This window comes from Bombina bombina, chromosome 5, assembly GCF_027579735.1.
Source record: "Bombina bombina isolate aBomBom1 chromosome 5, aBomBom1.pri, whole genome shotgun sequence".
Taxonomy (NCBI): domain Eukaryota; kingdom Metazoa; phylum Chordata; class Amphibia; order Anura; family Bombinatoridae; genus Bombina; species Bombina bombina.
In genome coordinates, this window is record NC_069503.1 from 539,068,849 (window position 1) to 539,089,534 (window position 20,686).

At 37.8% G+C, this 20,686-nt stretch overlaps 1 protein-coding gene across 4 annotated transcripts in view; it reads right to left on the bottom strand.

The window, feature by feature from the left end:
* Positions 1 to 20,686, bottom strand: part of FHOD3 (formin homology 2 domain containing 3) — a 463,343-nt gene that overhangs the window by 174,091 nt on the left and 268,566 nt on the right. For all 4 annotated transcript variants that reach the window (XM_053714485.1, XM_053714483.1, XM_053714484.1 and 1 more), the window contains exon 9: positions 17,598 to 17,741. In XM_053714485.1, coding sequence (XP_053570460.1) covers positions 17,598 to 17,741 — 144 coding nt within the window. The remainder of the gene's footprint in view (positions 1 to 17,597; positions 17,742 to 20,686) is intronic.

Sequence of the window (20,686 nt, forward strand, 5' to 3'; positions counted from 1 at the left end):
TGCAACGCGATCTCGCAAAGCTACGACCAGCTGCAGAGGGAACTTCGCTCCTTACTTTTGGCCATTACAGACCAATGTGCTGCTCCCCCCCCCCCGGCGTCCTCTGAGGGCTGCCTAGGGTCAGATAAGAACTTCCCCCACTCGGAGCTACCGGCAAAGTCTGAATTTCCTCCCGCTCACTTCTTCAGGGCCCGTGAGGTTGCCGCGTCACAGTGCCCCACTTCTGGCCCCACGGACATTGAGTATGAGGTGACTGATCTATCCAACATAATGGCGACAATGATCGCTCCCAAAAAGAATCCGGATACGCACCGGGTCTGCGGGGGCCAAGATAAGCTAGCAACCTACTTTTTTGAGCATAACAGGTCTGGTCTGCTGGTCCTGAGGAACTTTCTTTTTACTCTACAGCGTGAGGATAATTGTGACCCGAGAAAGCCTAACCGTGAAGTGGGTCACAGTGCTGCGGCAAGTCTGACCTCCCAGCTGAACATTATCCTTCCCTGTATAAGGCTTGGTATTGGATAAAACCAATAATGGACACGGAGTTCATACCTTCCAGATTGGGACAAGATGGACGCTAGTAACTATTTCTAGCCTACTTTAGGCTAAGAGCCCTGTTTTACTTTACTTATGGTTCCTCTGTAATAACGTTATTACACACTGCTTTATATTTCCCTTAAAAGTTTCTGGACACAATTTTACTGTATAACACTAAGTTATGGATACTGTGGTTTTGTGCTAACCTTGTTTTCTGTTTTGTTATGTTTTTTAGTGGTAGATTGTAGATTCATGTACTTCTTCCTACCCTTCTCTAAAGTCTAGATATGCAGGTACAAATGTATTAATTCTGCCAGGTTCATGTTTACCATGTATTCCTAAATTTTTGCAGCAACTCTGCTAGTGCTAAGGGGGACTTTATTATATTCTGCTAGCTATCTATACCCTTAGATGAGTAGGATTCATGCCCTAGTGATTGCCCACTGTGGGTTTACAAGAATTAGTACTACCGTATTTTGAGTGTAATAACTTGGCATTTTCCCGCACTGCCAGCGGCCGAGGTAGTGTGGCATGCTGAGGAATTTATATAATTTGATTCAGTAGTTAACCAGCTCCAAATACATATTGATTAGGTCCCTCTGAGGCTTTAAATCCAGGGCACATGATATATTGCTAGCAGCTATTGTTGCAGTTTTGGTATAACATGTTCCTGCATAACAGGAAATATAAATAGCAATCACAGCTCCTTTATCCCTGTAGAAAACCACGACATCTAATCATGCTTAAGCATTTATTCTTTTTTATTTTTTATTCTTTCTTCCTTTTTCTTGTCTCCCACTTCCATACTTTGGACAGCTTTAGCACTCGTGTTCTACCAGCTTTGGATAGCCTGTATAAATTTGTGTAACTAGTATTAATCTGGTAGGTGTATGATATAGTGTTAATGGGAACTTCTTGTTGCATCATATTCAGAGCGCTGTGCATTTAGTGTGCTATTGTTATTATAGAACTTGCTTAATATAGACTCACAAGTCAGGAAGTGTGACTGGCGTCCAAATGTCCTCCATCCCTATAGAATTTTCCTATAACCTAACCATGTTTAAGTACCTTTTTCAGTTTCACCTTCACAATATGGATAGTTTTTGCATTTATGATATGCCAGCTCTGAATGGCCCCCATAAACACATATTTTTTTTTTTTTTAGGGTAAATTTACTGTGATAAAGAAATCTAGCTTATACTGGTTATAAGGAGGATTCCGTGTTCAGATATTACAGACCCCTTAACAATTTGCTATCTATTTTTTTTTTCTCATAAGCTGTTTAGCCTGCTATACTTTTTTATTTTATTTTTTCCATATATATATATGTTATTCAGGTCCAAGAGTGACCGTGCTGAACATTAGAGTACCTCCCTGAGTTTTAAAATATACATGGGTCCATGAGTGGCCCGTACTACAATGGAGGTGCAATTATCGTTTCTATAAATGAAAAAACATAATTTATGCTTACCTGATAAATTCCTTTCTTCTGTTGTGTGATCAGTCCACGGGTCATCATTACTTCTGGGATATAACTCCTCCCCAACAGGAAATGCAAGAGGATTCACCCAGCAGAGCTGATATAGCTCCTCCCCTCTACGTCAGTCCCAGTCATTCGACCAAGAATCAACGAGAAAGGAGTAACCAAGGGTGAAGTGGTGACTGGAGTATAATTTAAAAGATATTTACCTGCCTTAAAAACAGGGCGGGCCGTGGACTGATCACACAACAGAAGAAAGGAATTTATCAGGTAAGCATAAATTATGTTTTCTTCTGTTATGTGTGATCAGTCCACGGGTCATCATTACTTCTGGGATACCAATACCAAAGCAAAAGTACACGGATGACGGGAGGGATAGGCAGGCTCATTATACAGAAGGAACCACTGCCTGAAGAACCTTTCTCCCAAAAATAGCCTCCGAAGAAGCAAAAGTGTCAAATTTGTAAAATTTGGAAAAAGTATGAAGCGAAGACCAAGTTGCAGCCTTGCAAATCTGTTCAACAGAGGCCTCATTCTTAAAGGCCCAAGTGGAAGCCACAGCTCTAGTGGAATGAGCTGTAATTCTTTCAGGAGGCTGCTGTCCAGCAGTCTCATAGGCTAAACGTATTATGTTACGAAGCCAAAAAGAGAGAGAGGTAGCAGAAGCTTTTTGACCTCTCCTCTGACCAGAATAAACGACAAACAGGGAAGAAGTTTGACGAAACTCTTTAGTTGCCTGCAAGTAGAACTTGAGGGCACGAACTACATCCAGATTGTGTAGAAGACGTTCCTTCTTTGAAGAAGGATTTGGACACAAGGATGGAACAACAATCTCTTGATTGATATTCCTGTTAGTAACTACCTTAGGTAAGAACCCAGGTTTAGTACGCAGAACTACCTTGTCTGAGTGAAAAATCAGATAAGGAGAATCACAATGTAATGCTGATAACTCAGAGACTCTTCGAGCCGAGGAAATAGCCATTAAAAACAGAACTTTCCAAGATAACAATTTTATATCAATGGAATGAAGGGGTTCAAACGGAACACCCTGTAAAACGTTAAGAACTAAGTTTAAACTCCATGGTGGAGCAACAGCTTTAAACACAGGCTTGATCCTAGCTAAAGCCTGACAAAAGGCCTGGACGTCTGGATTTTCTGACAGACGCCTGTGTAACAAGATGGACAGAGCTGAAATCTGTCCCTTTAATGAACTAGCCGATAAACCCTTTTCTAAGCCCTCTTGTAGAAAGGACAAGATCCTAGAGATCCTAACCTTACTCCAGGAGTAACGTTTGGATTCACACCAGTATAGGTATTTACGCCATATTTTATGGTAAATCTTTCTGGTAACAGGCTTCCTAGCCTGTATCAGGGTATCAATAACCGACTCAGAAAAACCACGTTTTGATAAAATCAAGCGTTCAATTTCCAAGCAGTCAGTTTCAGAGAAGTTAGATTTTGATGTTTGAACGGACCCTGTATCAGAAGGTCCTGTCTTAGAGGTAGAGACCAAGGTGGACAGGATGACATGTCCACCAGATCTGCATACCAAGTCCTGCGTGGCCATGCAGGTGCTATTAGAATTACTGATGCTCTCTCCTGTTTGATTTTGGCAATCAATCGAGGAAGCAGCGGGAAGGGTGGAAACACATAAGCCATCCCGAAGTTCCAAGGTGCTGTCAAAGCATCTATCAGAACCGCTCCCGGATCCCTGGATCTGGACCCGTAGTGAGGAAGTTTGGCGTTCTGGCGAGACGCCATGAGATCTATCTCTGGTTTGCCCCAACGTCGAAGTATTTGGGCAAAGACCTCCGGATGAAGTTCCCACTCCCCCGGATGAAAAGTCTGGCGACTCAAGAAATCCGCCTCCCAGTTCTCCACTCCCGGGATGTGGATTGCTGACAGGTGGCAAGAGTGAGACTCTGCCCATCGAATTATCTTTGATACTTCCATCATTGCTAGGGAGCTTTTTGTCCCTCCCTGATGGTTGATGTAAGCTACAGTCGTGATATTGTCCGACTGAAACCTGATGAACCCCCAAGATGTTAATTGGGGCCAAGCCAGAAGGGCATTGAGAACTGCTCTCAATTCCAGAATGTTTATTGGAAGTTGACTCTCCTCCTGATTCCATAATCCCTGAGCCTTCAGAGAATTCCAGACAGCGCCCCAACCTAGTAGGCTGGCGTCTGTTGTTACAATTGTCCAGTCTGGCCTGCTGAATGGCATCCCCCTGGACAGGTGTGGCCGATGAAGCCACCATAGAAGAGAATTTCTGGTCTCTTGATTCAGATTCAGAGTAGGGGACAAATCTGAGTAATCCCCATTCCACTGACTTAGCATGCATAATTGCAGCGGTCTGAGGTGTAGGCGTGCAAAAGGTACTATGTCCATTGCCGCTACCATTAAGCCGATCACCTCCATGCATTGAGCTACTGACGGGTGTTGAATGGAATGAAGGACACGGCATGCATTTTGAAGTTTTGTTAACCTGTCCTCTGTCAGGTAAATCTTCATTTCTACAGAATCTATAAGAGTCCCCAAGAATGGAACTCTTGTGAGAGGAAAAAGAGAACTCTTCTTTTCGTTCACTTTCCATCCATGCGACCTTAGAAATGCCAGAACTAACTCTGTATGAGACTTGGCAGTTTGAAAGCTTGAAGCCTGTATTAGAATGTCGTCTAGATACGGAGCTACCGAAATCCCTCGCGGTCTTAGTACCGCCAGGAGGGCACCTAGAATCTTTGTGAAGATTCTTGGGGCCGTAGCCAATCCGAATGGAAGAGCTACAAACTGGTAGTGCCTGTCTAGGAAGGCAAACCGTAGATACCGGTGATGATCTTTGTGGATCGGTATGTGAAGGTAAGCATCTTTTAAATCCACTGTGGTCATGTACTGACCCTTTTGGATCATGGGCAAGATTGTCCGAATAGTTTCCATTTTGAACGATGGAACTCTTAGGAATTTGTTTAGAATCTTTAAATCTAAGATTGGTCTGAAGGTTCCCTCTTTTTTGGGAACCACAAACAGGTTTGAGTAGAACCCTTGTCCTTGTTCCGACCGCGGAACCGGATGGATCACTCCCATTAATAACAGGTCTTGTACACAGCGTAGAAACGCTTCTTTCTTTATCTGGTTTGTTGACAATCTTGACAGATGAAATCTCCCTCTTGGGGGAGATAATTTGAAATCTAGAAGGTATCCCTGAGAAATGATCTCTAGCGCCCAGGGATCCTGAACATCTCTTGCCCAGGCCTGGGCGAAGAGAGAAAGTCTGCCCCCCACTAGATCCGGTCCCGGATCGGGGGCTCTCGGTTCATGCTGTCTTTGGGGCAGCAGCAGGTTTCCTGGCCTGTTTGCCCTTGTTCCAGGACTGGTTGGGTTTCCAGCCTTGCCTGTAACGAGCAACAGCTCCTTCCTGTTTTGGTGCAGTGGAGGTTGATGCTGCTCCTGTTTTGAAATTCCGAAAGGGACGAAAATTAGACTGTCTAGCCTTAGCTTTGGCTTTGTCTTGAGGTAGGGCGTGGCCCTTACCTCCTGTAATGTCAGCGATAATTTCTTTCAAACCGGGCCCAAATAAGGACTGCCCCTTGAAAGGTATATTAAGTAATTTGGACTTAGAAGTAACATCAGCTGACCAGGATTTTAGCCACAGTGCCCTACGTGCCTGTATGGCGAATCCTGAGTTCTTAGCCGTAAGTTTGGTTAAATGTACTACGGCCTCCGAAATGAATGAATTAGCTAGTTTAAGGACTCTAAGCCTGTCCATAATGTCGTCTAGCGTATATGAACTAAGGTTCTCTTCCAGAGACTCAATCCAAAATGCTGCCGCAGCCGTAATCGGCGCGATACATGCAAGGGGTTGCAAAATAAAACCTTGTTGAACAAACATTTTCTTAAGGTAACCCTCCAATTTTTTATCCATTGGATCTGAAAAGGCACAGCTATCCTCCACCGGGATAGTGGTACGCTTAGCTAGAGTAGAAACTGCTCCCTCCACCTTAGGGACCGTTTGCCATAAGTCCCGAGTGGTGGCGTCTATTGGAAACATCTTTCTAAATATTGGAGGGGGTGAGAACGGCACACCGGGTCTATCCCACTCCTTAGTAACAATTTCAGTTAATCTCTTAGGTATAGGAAAAACGTCAGTACTCGCCGGTACCGCAAAGTATTTATCCAACCTACATAGTTTCTCTGGTATTGCAACGGTGTTACAATCATTGAGAGCTGCTAAGACCTCCCCTAGTAATACACGGAGGTTCTCCAATTTAAATTTAAAATTTGAAATATCTGAATCCAATCTGTTTGGATCAGAACCGTCACCCACAGAATGAAGCTCTCCGTCCTCATGCTCTGCAAGCTGTGACGCAGTATCAGACATGGCCCTAGTATTGTCAGCGCACTCTGTTCTCACCCCAGAGTGATCACGCTTGCCTCTTAGCTCAGGTAATTTAGACAAAACTTCAGTCATAACAGTAGCCATATCTTGTAATGTTATCTGTAATGGCCGCCCAGATGTACTAGGCGCCATAATATCACGCACCTCCCGGGCGGGAGATGCAGGTACTGCCGCGTGAGGCGAGTTAGTCGGCATAACTCTCCCCTCGCAGATTGGTGAAATTTGTTCACATTGTACAGATTGACTTTTATTTAAAGTAGCATCAATACAGTTAGTACATAAATTTCTATTGGGCTCCACCTTGGCATTGGAACAAATGACACAGATATCCTCTGAGTCAGACATGTTTAACACACTAGCAATAACTTGCAACCTGGTTATAATCCTTTTTTAGCAAAAACGTACTGTGCCTCAAAGAGGTACTCAAACGCTTAATGATTAAATGACAGTTGAGATAATAAACTGAGAACAGTTATAGCATCAACTTTAAAACAACACAACTTTTAGCAAAGGTTTTGTTCCCATTAGTAAGATAACATAAATAAATTTGACATAAAAATTATTGAGTAACGTCTTTATCCACAGTCAATATAAAAAATTCTCACAGCTCTGCTGAGAGAATGTACCTCCCTTCAAGAAGTTTGAAGACCCCTGAGATCTGTCAGAGATGAACCGGATCATGCAGGAAAAATAATAGCTGACTGGAAATTGTTGATGCGTAGCAAAGAGCGCCAAAAACGGCCCCTCCCTCTCACACACAGCAGTGAAGAGAAACGAAACTGTCACAATTCAAAATAAACTACTGCCAAGTGGAAAATAAAGCCCAAACATTTATTTACTCAGTACCTCAGCAGTGTAAACGATTCTACATTCCAGCAAAAACGTTTAACATGATTAATACTTATTAAAAAGATTAGTGACCTTTAACAAAGTAGTTCCGGTGAAGTACCATTCCCAGAATACTGAAGTGTATACATACATGTCATTATAACGGTATAGCAGGATTTTCTCATCAATTCCATTCAGAAAATAAAAACTGCTACATACCTCAATGCAGATTCATCTGCCCCTGTCCCCTGATCTGAAGCTTTTACCTCCCTCAGATGGCCGAGAACAGCAATATGATCTTAACTACTCCGGTTAAAATCATAGTAAAAACTCTGGTAGATTCTTCCTCAAAGTCTGCCAGAGAAGTAATAACACGCTCCGGTGCTATTATAAAATAACAAACTTTTGATTGAAGTCATAAAAACTAAGTATAATCACCATAGTCCTCTCACACATCCTATCTAGTCGTTGGGTGCAAGAGAATGACTGGGACTGACGTAGAGGGGAGGAGCTATATCAGCTCTGCTGGGTGAATCCTCTTGCATTTCCTGTTGGGGAGGAGTTATATCCCAGAAGTAATGATGACCCGTGGACTGATCACACATAACAGAAGAAATGAGGTTTTCATTCATTCAGTTGGTTAATAGCCTATTGTATTGAGAGGTCTTGATCTTTTTATTTTTTGCTGGCCTTGTAGTACTCTATTGTCCTTATCTTTTCTCTTTTCAGGTTACAGGGACATAGCCAACTCAAATTAAGATATGTTCATTATATTGCCCACTGTACTTTTTATTTTTGTTATTGTTCTGTATATCAAGATGCCGCTTGATAGAAGACTTCATCGCGATGATGGACTTCTTCAGCGCCCGCTTGGATCAAGACTTCAGCCCGATGATGGATTTCTTCAGCTGCCGCTTGGATCCATACTTCAGCTGGAGGATGGACGTCACTCTTCAGCCCCCGCTTGGGCTTGGATGAAGATTTCAGAGGCTCTTCTGGACAGATCGGGACCCGGTGTGGTGAAGACAAGGTAGGGAGATCTTCAGGGGCTTAGTGTTAGGTTTATTTAAGGGGGGTTTGGGTTAGATTAGGGGTATGTGGGTGGTGGGTTGTAATGTTGGGGGGGGTATTGTATGTTCTTTTTTTACAGGCAAAAGAGCTGAATTCTTTGGGGCATGCCCCGCAAAGGGCCCTTTTCAGGGCTGGTAAGGTCAAAGAGCTTTTCTATTTTAATTTTAGAATAGGGTAGGGCATTTTTTTATTTTGGGGGTCTTTGTTATTTTATTAGGGGGCTTAGAGTAGGTGTAATTAGTTTAAAATTGTTGTAATATTTTTCTAATGTTTGTAAATATTTTTTTATTTTTTGTAACTTAGTTCTTTTTTATTTTTTGTACTTTAGTTAGTTTATTTCATTGTATTTATTTGTAGGTATTGTATTTAATTAATTTATTGATAGTGTAGTGTTAGGTTTAATTGTAATTTAGGTTAGGATTTATTTTACAGGTAATTTTGTAATTATTTTAACTAGGTAACTATTTAATAGCTATTGTACCTGGTTAAAATAATTACAAAGGGGGGGGGCGTGTCCTAGCAGGCACCATGATCAGTCGCAAGAAAAGAAGCTCCTCATAAATTTGAGAAATCTCACTGTTTGTCAGTATATGTACCTACTTCTTTTTTATCAAAACAAGGTGTCCTGGTAGTGGAAACTCTGCTGAATCGTTTACTACCAAATATCTTTATTCCTACTGCCAGCAGCATAATAACACCCAAGAATAGCATATCAAGCATGGCGGCCTAGATAGAAAAAACATCTACAACACCCCCCCCCCGGTTCGCCGGGGTTAGCAGGACTAAACAGCTGGACTAGCTTACTTAGAGCCTGAGTTCATTCTGGGGGCTATTCAAAGATTGCACCGCAGCTACCATCTTTTAAGGAGGTTGGATAATACCCTGGAACGTAACATGGAGGCCCTAGCAGCTGTTGATAACTGGGAGCGCACTTTATGCAACGCGATCTCGCAAAGCTACGACCAGCTGCAGAGGGAACTTCGCTCCTTACTTTTGGCCATTACAGACCAATGTGCTGCTCCCCCCCCCCCCGGCGTCCTCTGAGGGCTGCCTAGGGTCAGATAAGAACTTCCCCCACTCGGAGCTACCGGCAAAGTCTGAATTTCCTCCCGCTCACTTCTTCAGGGCCCGTGAGGTTGCCGCGTCACAGTGCCCCACTTCTGGCCCCACGGACATTGAGTATGAGGTGACTGATCTATCCAACATAATGGCGACAATGATCGCTCCCAAAAAGAATCCGGATACGCACCGGGTCTGCGGGGGCCAAGATAAGCTAGCAACCTACTTTTTTGAGCATAACAGGTCTGGTCTGCTGGTCCTGAGGAACTTTCTTTTTACTCTACAGCGTGAGGATAATTGTGACCCGAGAAAGCCTAACCGTGAAGTGGGTCACAGTGCTGCGGCAAGTCTGACCTCCCAGCTGAACATTATCCTTCCCTGTATAAGGCTTGGTATTGGATAAAACCAATAATGGACACGGAGTTCATACCTTCCAGATTGGGACAAGATGGACGCTAGTAACTATTTCTAGCCTACTTTAGGCTAAGAGCCCTGTTTTACTTTACTTATGGTTCCTCTGTAATAACGTTATTACACACTGCTTTATATTTCCCTTAAAAGTTTCTGGACACAATTTTACTGTATAACACTAAGTTATGGATACTGTGGTTTTGTGCTAACCTTGTTTTCTGTTTTGTTATGTTTTTTAGTGGTAGATTGTAGATTCATGTACTTCTTCCTACCCTTCTCTAAAGTCTAGATATGCAGGTACAAATGTATTAATTCTGCCAGGTTCATGTTTACCATGTATTCCTAAATTTTTGCAGCAACTCTGCTAGTGCTAAGGGGGACTTTATTATATTCTGCTAGCTATCTATACCCTTAGATGAGTAGGATTCATGCCCTAGTGATTGCCCACTGTGGGTTTACAAGAATTAGTACTACCGTATTTTGAGTGTAATAACTTGGCATTTTCCCGCACTGCCAGCGGCCGAGGTAGTGTGGCATGCTGAGGAATTTATATAATTTGATTCAGTAGTTAACCAGCTCCAAATACATATTGATTAGGTCCCTCTGAGGCTTTAAATCCAGGGCACATGATATATTGCTAGCAGCTATTGTTGCAGTTTTGGTATAACATGTTCCTGCATAACAGGAAATATAAATAGCAATCACAGCTCCTTTATCCCTGTAGAAAACCACGACATCTAATCATGCTTAAGCATTTATTCTTTTTTATTTTTTATTCTTTCTTCCTTTTTCTTGTCTCCCACTTCCATACTTTGGACAGCTTTAGCACTCGTGTTCTACCAGCTTTGGATAGCCTGTATAAATTTGTGTAACTAGTATTAATCTGGTAGGTGTATGATATAGTGTTAATGGGAACTTCTTGTTGCATCATATTCAGAGCGCTGTGCATTTAGTGTGCTATTGTTATTATAGAACTTGCTTAATATAGACTCACAAGTCAGGAAGTGTGACTGGCGTCCAAATGTCCTCCATCCCTATAGAATTTTCCTATAACCTAACCATGTTTAAGTACCTTTTTCAGTTTCACCTTCACAATATGGATAGTTTTTGCATTTATGATATGCCAGCTCTGAATGGCCCCCATAAACACATATTTTTTTTTTTTTTAGGGTAAATTTACTGTGATAAAGAAATCTAGCTTATACTGGTTATAAGGAGGATTCCGTGTTCAGATATTACAGACCCCTTAACAATTTGCTATCTATTTTTTTTTTCTCATAAGCTGTTTAGCCTGCTATACTTTTTTATTTTATTTTTTCCATATATATATATGTTATTCAGGTCCAAGAGTGACCGTGCTGAACATTAGAGTACCTCCCTGAGTTTTAAAATATACATGGGTCCATGAGTGGCCCGTACTACAATGGAGGTGCAATTATCGTTTCTATAAATGAAAAATGAGGTTTTCATTCATTCAGTTGGTTAATAGCCTATTGTATTGAGAGGTCTTGATCTTTTTATTTTTTGCTGGCCTTGTAGTACTCTATTGTCCTTATCTTTTCTCTTTTCAGGTTACAGGGACATAGCCAACTCAAATTAAGATATGTTCATTATATTGCCCACTGTACTTTTTATTTTTGTTATTGTTCTGTATAACCTCAATAAAAAATATTTAAAAAAAATAAAATAAAAAAAAAATAATTACAAAGTTGCCTCTAAAATAAATATTAATCCTAAAATAGCTACAATATAATTATAATTTATATTGTAGCTATATTAGGGTTTATTTTACATGTAAGTATTTAGCTTTAAATAGGAATAATTTATTTAATAAGAGTTAATTTATTTCGTTAGATAAAAATTATATTTAACTTAGGGGGGTGTTAGGGTTAGACTTAGCTTTAGGGGTTAAAAAATTTATTAGAGTAGCGGTGAGCTCCGGTCGGCAGATTAGGGGTTAATACTTGAAGTTAGGTGTCGGCGATGTTAGGGAGAGCAGATTAGGGGTTAATACTATTTATTATAGGGCTATTGAGGCGGGAGTGAGGCAGATTAGGGGTTAATACATTTATTATAGTAGCGGTGCGGTCCGGTCGGCAGATTAGGGGTTAATAAGTGTAGGTAGGTAGCGGCGACGTTGGGGGCGGCAGATTAGGGGTTAATAAATATTATGTAGGTGTCGGCGATGTTAGGGGCAGCAGATTAGGGGTACATAGGGATAATGTAGGTTGCGGCGGTGTGCGTTCGGCAGATTAGGGGTTAAAAAATTTTATTAGAGTGGCGGCGATGTGGGGGGACCTCGGTTTAGGGGTACATAGGTAGTTTATGGGTGTTAGTGTACTTTAGAGCACAGTAGTTAAGAGCTTTATGAACCGGCGTTAGCCCAGAAAGCTCTTAACTACTGACTTTTTTCTGCGGCTGGAGTTTTGTCGTTAGATTTCTAACGCTCACTTCAGCCAAGACAGCAGATTAGGGGTACATAGGGATAATGTAGGTTGCGGCGGTGTGCGTTCGGCAGATTAGGGGTTAAAAAAATTTATTAGAGTGGCGGCGATGTGGGGGGACCTCGGTTTAGGGGTACATAGGTAGTTTATGGGTGTTAGTGTACTTTAGAGCACAGTAGTTAAGAGCTTTATGAACCGGCGTTAGCCCAGAAAGCTCTTAACTACTGACTTTTTTCTGCGGCTGGAGTTTTGTCGTTAGATTTCTAACGCTCACTTCAGGCAAGACTCTAAATACCGGCGTTAGAAAGATCCCATTGAAAAGATAGGATACGCAAATGGTGTAGGGGGATCTGCGGTATGGAAAAGTTGCGGCTGCAAAGTGAGCGTTAGACCCTTTCCTGACTGACTCCAAATACCAGCGGGCGGAAAAAACCAGCGTTAGAAGCCTCTAACGCTGGTTTTGATGGCTACCGCCCAACTCTAAATCTAGCCGTGAGTGTGGTAGCTTTTTTAGCGCCCAACTCTAAATCTAGCCGTGAGTGTGGTAGCTTTTTTAGCGCATCTTCTTTTTTACTACTTTGTTACTATTTAAAAGTTAAAAACACTATCAGATAAAATATATTTTGATCATCATAACATATAAATGTAATGCAAATAATATTCAAAACAAATGAATAATGAATTATTCCCTATTTACATACAAACATCTTGTAAATAATTCAAAAAGTAGCACTTTAACAGCTGATCAAGTATCTCCCTATATTTATGAGACATATTCAGTCCACCCACCGTGGGTCTATATAGGCGCTCCAAATCGCAAAATAAAGAGCAGCTCATAAAGGAAGTCTAGGAGACACCATATGATCGATATATAAGAAAAGGCTTCAAGTGAGTCTATCTCTCAGCGGTCGCTAATAGAGCATAAACAGTCAATGATGAATCAACTATAAAATTGAAACAATTTATGACAATCTAATATGAAAATGATGGGTGTACTGCTAAGGATGGGGGGTATTATATATATATATACATATATATATTTATTTATTTTTATTTATTTTTTAAACACAACAATGGACATAAAGTTAGTGAATAGGTCACCACTTATAAGTGTAAGGGACATAGTGAGTGGGTCTCCACCTATGAGAGTCACAAGAGGTCATTGATACTAAATATCATGCTGGGTTCAAATAATTGGTGCTTTATGTTATAAAACATAATACAACAAATCACAAATATATAATAGCAATAACAAGAAATAAGAAATATGCGGTGTGAACAAAATATCTGAATGATACTACAGAAACAATATACAACCATCTTCAAAAGGTACCCTTGAACAAAAAAAATCAAGTAATCTATATAAAGACCATAGTACACCAGACTTGCTCCCTTCGGGAATTTGTATATACAAACATCCTCAAAGAACCCCATATATAGGTTGGCGAAATCTGGTGCCCATGGCCGTCCCTTTGACTTGTAGGTAAAAATGTCCCTGATATTTAAAATAATTATGATTTAAAATTAACTTGATTAGTTCAATAATATAATTCTATTGTCTAGAAAGCATATAGATGTCTGTTTCCAAATAAAGAATAAAGATAGCTAACATCACTTGTTATCCACCAAAGATTATCTGTAGTTTTTGTGATATCTAAGTTTTTCAGTTTATTCAATAGATCAGAAGAATCTCTGATGAATAAAGGTAGTGCTATTACATGTTTCTGTAAAAAAGAATCTATGTAGGCTAAAAGATCGTCAGTGAGGCTACCAATTCCAGCTATTATTGAGCATCATGGGGGATTTTGGGCATTTTTATTCACTTTTGGTAAGTGATAATAACAATCTGTATTGGGATTTTGCAGATATATATAGTCTCTTTCTTTTGTAGTCAGAATACCTTCCTCCAAACAGTCCTGTAACAATTAATGTAATTTGTTTAAAATATGTTAGTGGGATCATCAGGTAATACCCGATAATAGTTAATATCGTTAAGGATACAATCTGCTTCTATTATATAGTCCACAGTATTTTGTAGAACTACCCCCCCCCCCCTTGTCCGCCTGGTGGATCACTAGATTCATGTAAATCATAAGGGTCCTAAGCGCATATTGTTCACCTGAACTAAGATTATGTCTATATTTAAATTTCTTTGGAAGTTTTTCAAAGTCCCTTAAAACCATGGATTGAAAAATATTTATATGTGAATTTTTCATTCTTGGTGGATTGAAATTTGATTATGGTTTGAAAGCGGTGTGTTGGTAGTTGTCAGTTAGCTGATCTAATAAACTATCAGGTTCAAATACAACACAACCATCTTTCAAAGGTTCGTCCATTCCATCCAAAAGAATGGGTGCATTGGCAGTATTTTTAGTGCGTTTCTCTGCAACATACTTCTGCAATGATAACTTTCTAGTGAAGTTATTGACATCCACAAAAAGTTGAAACATATGTGGTGTATTAGAAGGGCTAAAAGATAGCCCTTTACCCAGAACTCCAATTTCATTAGTGTTGAGGATATGTTCTGATACATTAAATATTCCTTTTTGGTATTTTAAAAGTTTCTCCTTTTTGGCGGTTGTGGATTTCCCTCTGCTGCCACGCTTGCGTAAGCTCTTTTTTGGTGTGGCGGCCGAGGGAACATTGTCTATTGTTCTAACTGATGGTCTGGGCTCAGCTCTAAAAAAGGAGTGGAACATTGTTCACTTATGTAAGATGTAACTATATCAGAATTAGGTTTAAAGCCCTCAGAACTATCAATTCTTAGTAGTCAAAATCTATTGTGGGGTTCAATAGAATTATCAGATTGTGAGTTCTGTGTTTCTCTCTCATAGTGTGAATTGGAAAAATGTCTATAACGAGGTTGTCTGACAGATCTGTCATAATAGTACCCCAAAAGAGGCTGGCGCTAAAAAAGCTATTTGTACCCCACTAGTAGTATAAAATGTGCATAAAAAGAACCAAATAATAAAAGTAAAAAAATAATGGTAACTGAATAACATAAAACAATATAATATAGTGATTTATTATACAAATCAATTATATAAAAAACCAGATGCATCCGTTCACATTTTATAAATACATATCTTCTAATTTGCAATTAACTCAGCAATTTACACAGTGTAACAATGTTTTTTCTTTTACTCACTGTTTATCCAAAAAAGTCTGTTGGTATTACGTCAGATGGTTTCAATCACGTGATTTATTTGGATAGGTCAGGAATCTTTATTTATATCCGTTTTTTATATAATTGATTTGTATAATAATTGCTAAGTTAAAAGGAATCCCATTCATTTGTATCAATTTTACAAGGAAGAATTGACATTATCAAGGAGAGACATTTTAACAGACTTTTTAAACATTAATTTTTAGCAAGTTATTTACTTCGCAAATAATGTGCTAATGTGCAAAGATTTGGTATTTGCACTACATGCTTTTATGTTTTCCAACTGCAAATTAGAAGATATGTATTTATAAAATATGAACGGATGCATCTGATTTTTTATATAATTGATTTGTATAATAAATCACTATATTATATTGTTTAATGCTATTCAGCTACCATTATTTTTTACTTTTATCATTTGGTTCTTTTTATGCACATTTTATACTACTAGTGGGGTATGAATAGCTTTTTTAGCGCCAACCTCTTTTGGGGTACTGTTGTATATTTTCATCTATCGGTTGGAAGATCCTTTAGATATCTTGAGGTTTGAGCTGTTTATTCACACAGAAGGAACTAGGTATTTGTGTGTTTGAGATCTGTCATAATAAGTATTATGTTTATTTTGTTGGTGGTGATAATTATAATTATCTGATCTAGCAAATCTATCACGTTGGTTGCTATGATAGTGTTGTTTGTGTTGATAATTCATATTATTATTGTTGTATCTTTGAGTCCTAGATGTTTGTTCTATGGATGGCATATTGACAACTTGCAGTAAGCTTTAGTATCTCTTCAGTTCGGTATGAACATTTTTACACTTGAAGACTTTTTTTATATATCGATCATAAGGTGTCTCCTAGACTTCCTTTATTAGCTGCTCTTGATTTTGCGTTTTGGAGCGCCTATATAGACCCACGGTGGGTGGAATGAATATGTCTCATAAATATAGGAAGACATTTGATCAGCTGTTAAAGTGCTATTTTTTAAAAAATAAATTGCTACGTGACTATTTACAAGATGTTACAAAATTTGTATGTAAAAAGGGACATATCCACTATTCATTTGTTTTGAATCTTATTTGCAGGGTTGTATTTATATATTACATTTATATGTTATGATGATCAAATATATTTTATCTGATAGTGTTTTTAACTTTGTTTTTAATATTGGTTTCAACTTATGTGCATTTATATTGTTGTTGTTTGTTGTCATGACAATTTTTGGATTGGTTCACACTCATCCGCAGGTGGTGATGGTTGTCTTGAATGTGTGTTTGGTTATATATAGCAAGTGAATTGTTATCATTTTATTAAGCCTGATGAAACAGCTATGTATTAGCTGAGAAACGTGTTGCTGTTTTTATATTGTTATTAAAGTAAGCTTTGATCTTACCACTTGCTGCCAAACCATTATTTATCTATCATCCATTACGCCTAATTGTGCAACAGACATCTGGAACTAACTCATCTGGTTTTACCTTACTGCTGTTGGGGTTTTGCGGGAGGCCAATCTACTGGATGACTGTTTGATTCCAGCCTGCTACACTTGCACCAAGAGGGGTGCTCTCTCACATGTGAGTGAAATATTTTGTGCACTTTATCACAAGAGAACATACGTTATTGGGCCATGTGGCGCTTCTGTCTTTTTTCAACTTTCACAGATCACTGATTTTGGGATACTGATCTATGATCCCATCACAGATAGCAGCCTGGATCTGGACTGTTTTATTTTATTTGGTGGTTTTGGAACCCACCCAATATAATATATGGGACTTTCTCTGCCATTATTTTACATACTAATCTGTATTTAACATATATCTCAATATTTGTTTTGTTCTGTTTTAACTTGTATAGGGAGATTTTATAAACCTGTTTCACTGACTTAAAGTGACCCCTATCCCTTCTGATGTTAGATATAGAGCTTAAAAGGAATATTGCACAGGACCTCACATAACCAGTAGATTTCACACTAGCAGCCTGTTTAAAAACAAGTTGTAATAAATGTGATGATTATTTTGCTAGGTTAAACTGTCAGTCGAAAATGTCAGCTGCCAGAGGTAATTAGTTACTCGTTATCCATAAGGATAGTCAATTACAACTGATCTCACTTATTATTTTTGGTAGGATACAGTTTTAAAAGTGAACCTTTTTCAGCCTGGGATTTAAGATGTTTATAGTGTTCTGTAAAACATAAACATCCTGGTACCTCATAAATGTTAAACTGATCAACTAGGTCCAAATCTGTTCCTTTTTTGTTCAAGTGTCTGTTGGAAATTACTCCCATGCCAAGTTCTTCTAGACAGTCCACCACATCATAGAAGGAATCCTGATCTGGTAGATTTGTTAAGGTCTAAAAATAAATAAAAAAGTAAATACATGGAAATTAATACACTAATTCTATATAAAATAATGAAGAAAAAAATAATTTCTATCTAACTAAAATCCTTTTTTTTTTTAAATTATGAAATAAAATGATGGTAACTTATCATATACAGCAAGTTAATGAATATTTACATGTGTATATCCATTTATTACTGTTTTACTAGCCAATAGGTTCTTGAGCAGTAAAAATGCAACAAACTAAAAGTGTTCTTCTTCACATCTAATTAGGAGCAAGAAATATTAAAATTGTATAAAAATGTTTACTATTATTTAAAATACACCGGACATATTGATGGTTCAAGATTATTATTATTATTATTATTATTATTATTATAATAATCAATTATTTTAAGAGCATCAACAGATTACACAGAGCTATAAACATAGGTATGAGTCCTATATTTTGGGTTAAATATGGTTTTTAAGCCAACAACACAAAAATGTTTTAATTTTTTTTATTTTTCATAAATAAAATAATGGTAAATTTATCATATACAATATGCTACTAAACATTTACATATGCTTAAGAAAATAAATATGAAAAGGAGCGCCAATAGGCGGTGGTATCTACAAATATGTTTTTAAATGTAATGGGAGTAAAATGTATTATACAGATGCCAATTAGGGTAACTTACATCATAAAACATATGTAATTTTTTTATACAATTACATTTTTTTACATGGATCCATGTATCAAACAAACAAATTGTACACAATAAAAGGTAAAATCAATACAAAAGTAAAAAGATAAAAAATCTAAATAAAAAATATATAAAGATTAAAATGATAAAAAAAATAAAAAAAATATTGAAAAAAATGGAACAATGAAATTATTTATTATTTTATATTTTATTTACTTTTTATTTTTCATTGTTCTATTTTTTTAATATTTTATTTTTTATTTTCATATATTTTTTATTTTTATATATTTTTTATTTTTTATTTTTTATCTTTTATTTTTTACCTTTTTTTTTTAATATCTTTTATTATTATTTATTTCTGGCTTTTTTGGAAGCGCTCCACACACCCCTATTGGATTTACACATTTAGAACAAGTGACATTTCTAACTTCATTTTCACTGGATGAATAGTTTCTACATTATCTCCATCTTTGGAGGTTTTTCTATATCCAGGTATTTTTCCATTTCTACACAGCCCAGAAATGCTATAGACTTTGACTTTTTAATTGAATTTACTTTTTATTATGTACAGTTTGTTTGTTTGATACATGGATCCATGTAAGATTTATTTAATTGTATAAATAAATTGAATATATTTTTTATGATATAATTTACCCTTATTGGCATCTGCATAATACATTATACTCCCATTACATTTAAAAACGTATTTGTAGATACCACCGCCTATTTTCGCTTCTTTTCATATTTCTTTTCTTTCACTTACATTTAAGGTAAATTAGGACACCTTACTTAAGGAGCTGAGTGGTTACTGGCATATAGCGTTGAGTTTATATATATTATTTACATATGCATAACCAGTTATTACATTTTTTTACAAGGCAATAGGTTTTTCAAAAGTAAAAATGCCCTACAGTAAAAGTATTCTCCTTCATATCTAATTAGAAGCAATGAATATTAATTTTTTTTAAAAGTGCTTATCATTATTTATAACACACTTACTGTGTTTGATTTAATTTCATGCAATCTCATATAAAGGGCTTTTTTGGAGGTCATAAAACACATAAATTATATGTGTTGATTATATGTTGAAATCAAACACCTTTTATATGTCAAAGGGAAGGAATTAAAGCCCAATCAACATATAAATAGGTTTACAGACAGAATGAATTATAGTGAAAATTATGTTGAAAATAGTATAGTTTACAAGAAAATATATAATTTATTAAACAAGAAGTACTTTTACTATTTTACTAGTTCACTAGTGTTGAACCTATTTCTCAGAATCCTAAAAATCGTTAGTATTATTTAGAATGCTCTATTAAATGTATGGCAGCTCCTTAAGTTGGGCAAAAGGAAGAGATATAGTTATAAGCAATGATTACGTGTGTTAAGGGTCAAGGATGCACTGTGGGTTATCTGAAGAAGCAATTAACTAAAAGTCTAGGTGTTACTAGGCGGCAGCCATGGCTGATCGCAATATCTGAAGCTGAAGAAGATATTTGTATAATCAGCCGATTATCAGTTGAAAACAGCAGCATCTATGCGTATGATTCATATATTTGAAATCTCTACAGTATCCTGCCTTATATCAGATATATTTCCCTTCTCCCTTACGTTCTGTGTCCATTCCCTCTCCTTTAGATTGTAAGCTGGAGAGCCTTTCTACCTGTAGGCCACTTTGTATTTAAAGTGAACTACTACTGATTGAGCTCAAGGGCAGGGCACTCCTCTCATTTTGTTTAACAATATCCTGAGAGACTAACAGCATTTTAGCGTTATTCATGACTCTCCAGTCTGGATCTGGACCTTTGAGCTTCTAGGTGGTGGCCTGCAATTTACAGAACCCCCCTGATATTCCGGGTCACATAGCCTCACTATGGCTGTACATGTGGAAAATTTATATGCAGTTATTCAAGACCTCTTAAAAGGCTTTGAGCGCAATATGGTTAAGAGATATAAACATATCTTATTACTCACTAAGGGCTAGATTATGAGTGGAGCGGTATTTATAGCTCCTGCTTGTGCGTTAACTTCACTAGAAGTAAGCTTTTTGTGCATGGCGGGTAACATTCCCCCATAGACTTCAATAGAGTGCAAAATTTGAAAAAAAAACTAACATCCAACAAGTTGTGCAAACCTGATCACGTTTTCTGAAGTATATATTCATACATATGATGTTATTTTCCCCTTAAGGACCATCAACATACCCTGTATGTCGCTGGTCTTTCAATGGGGATTGCATTACAAAGAGTGTGGTCTAACTGCAACCGGT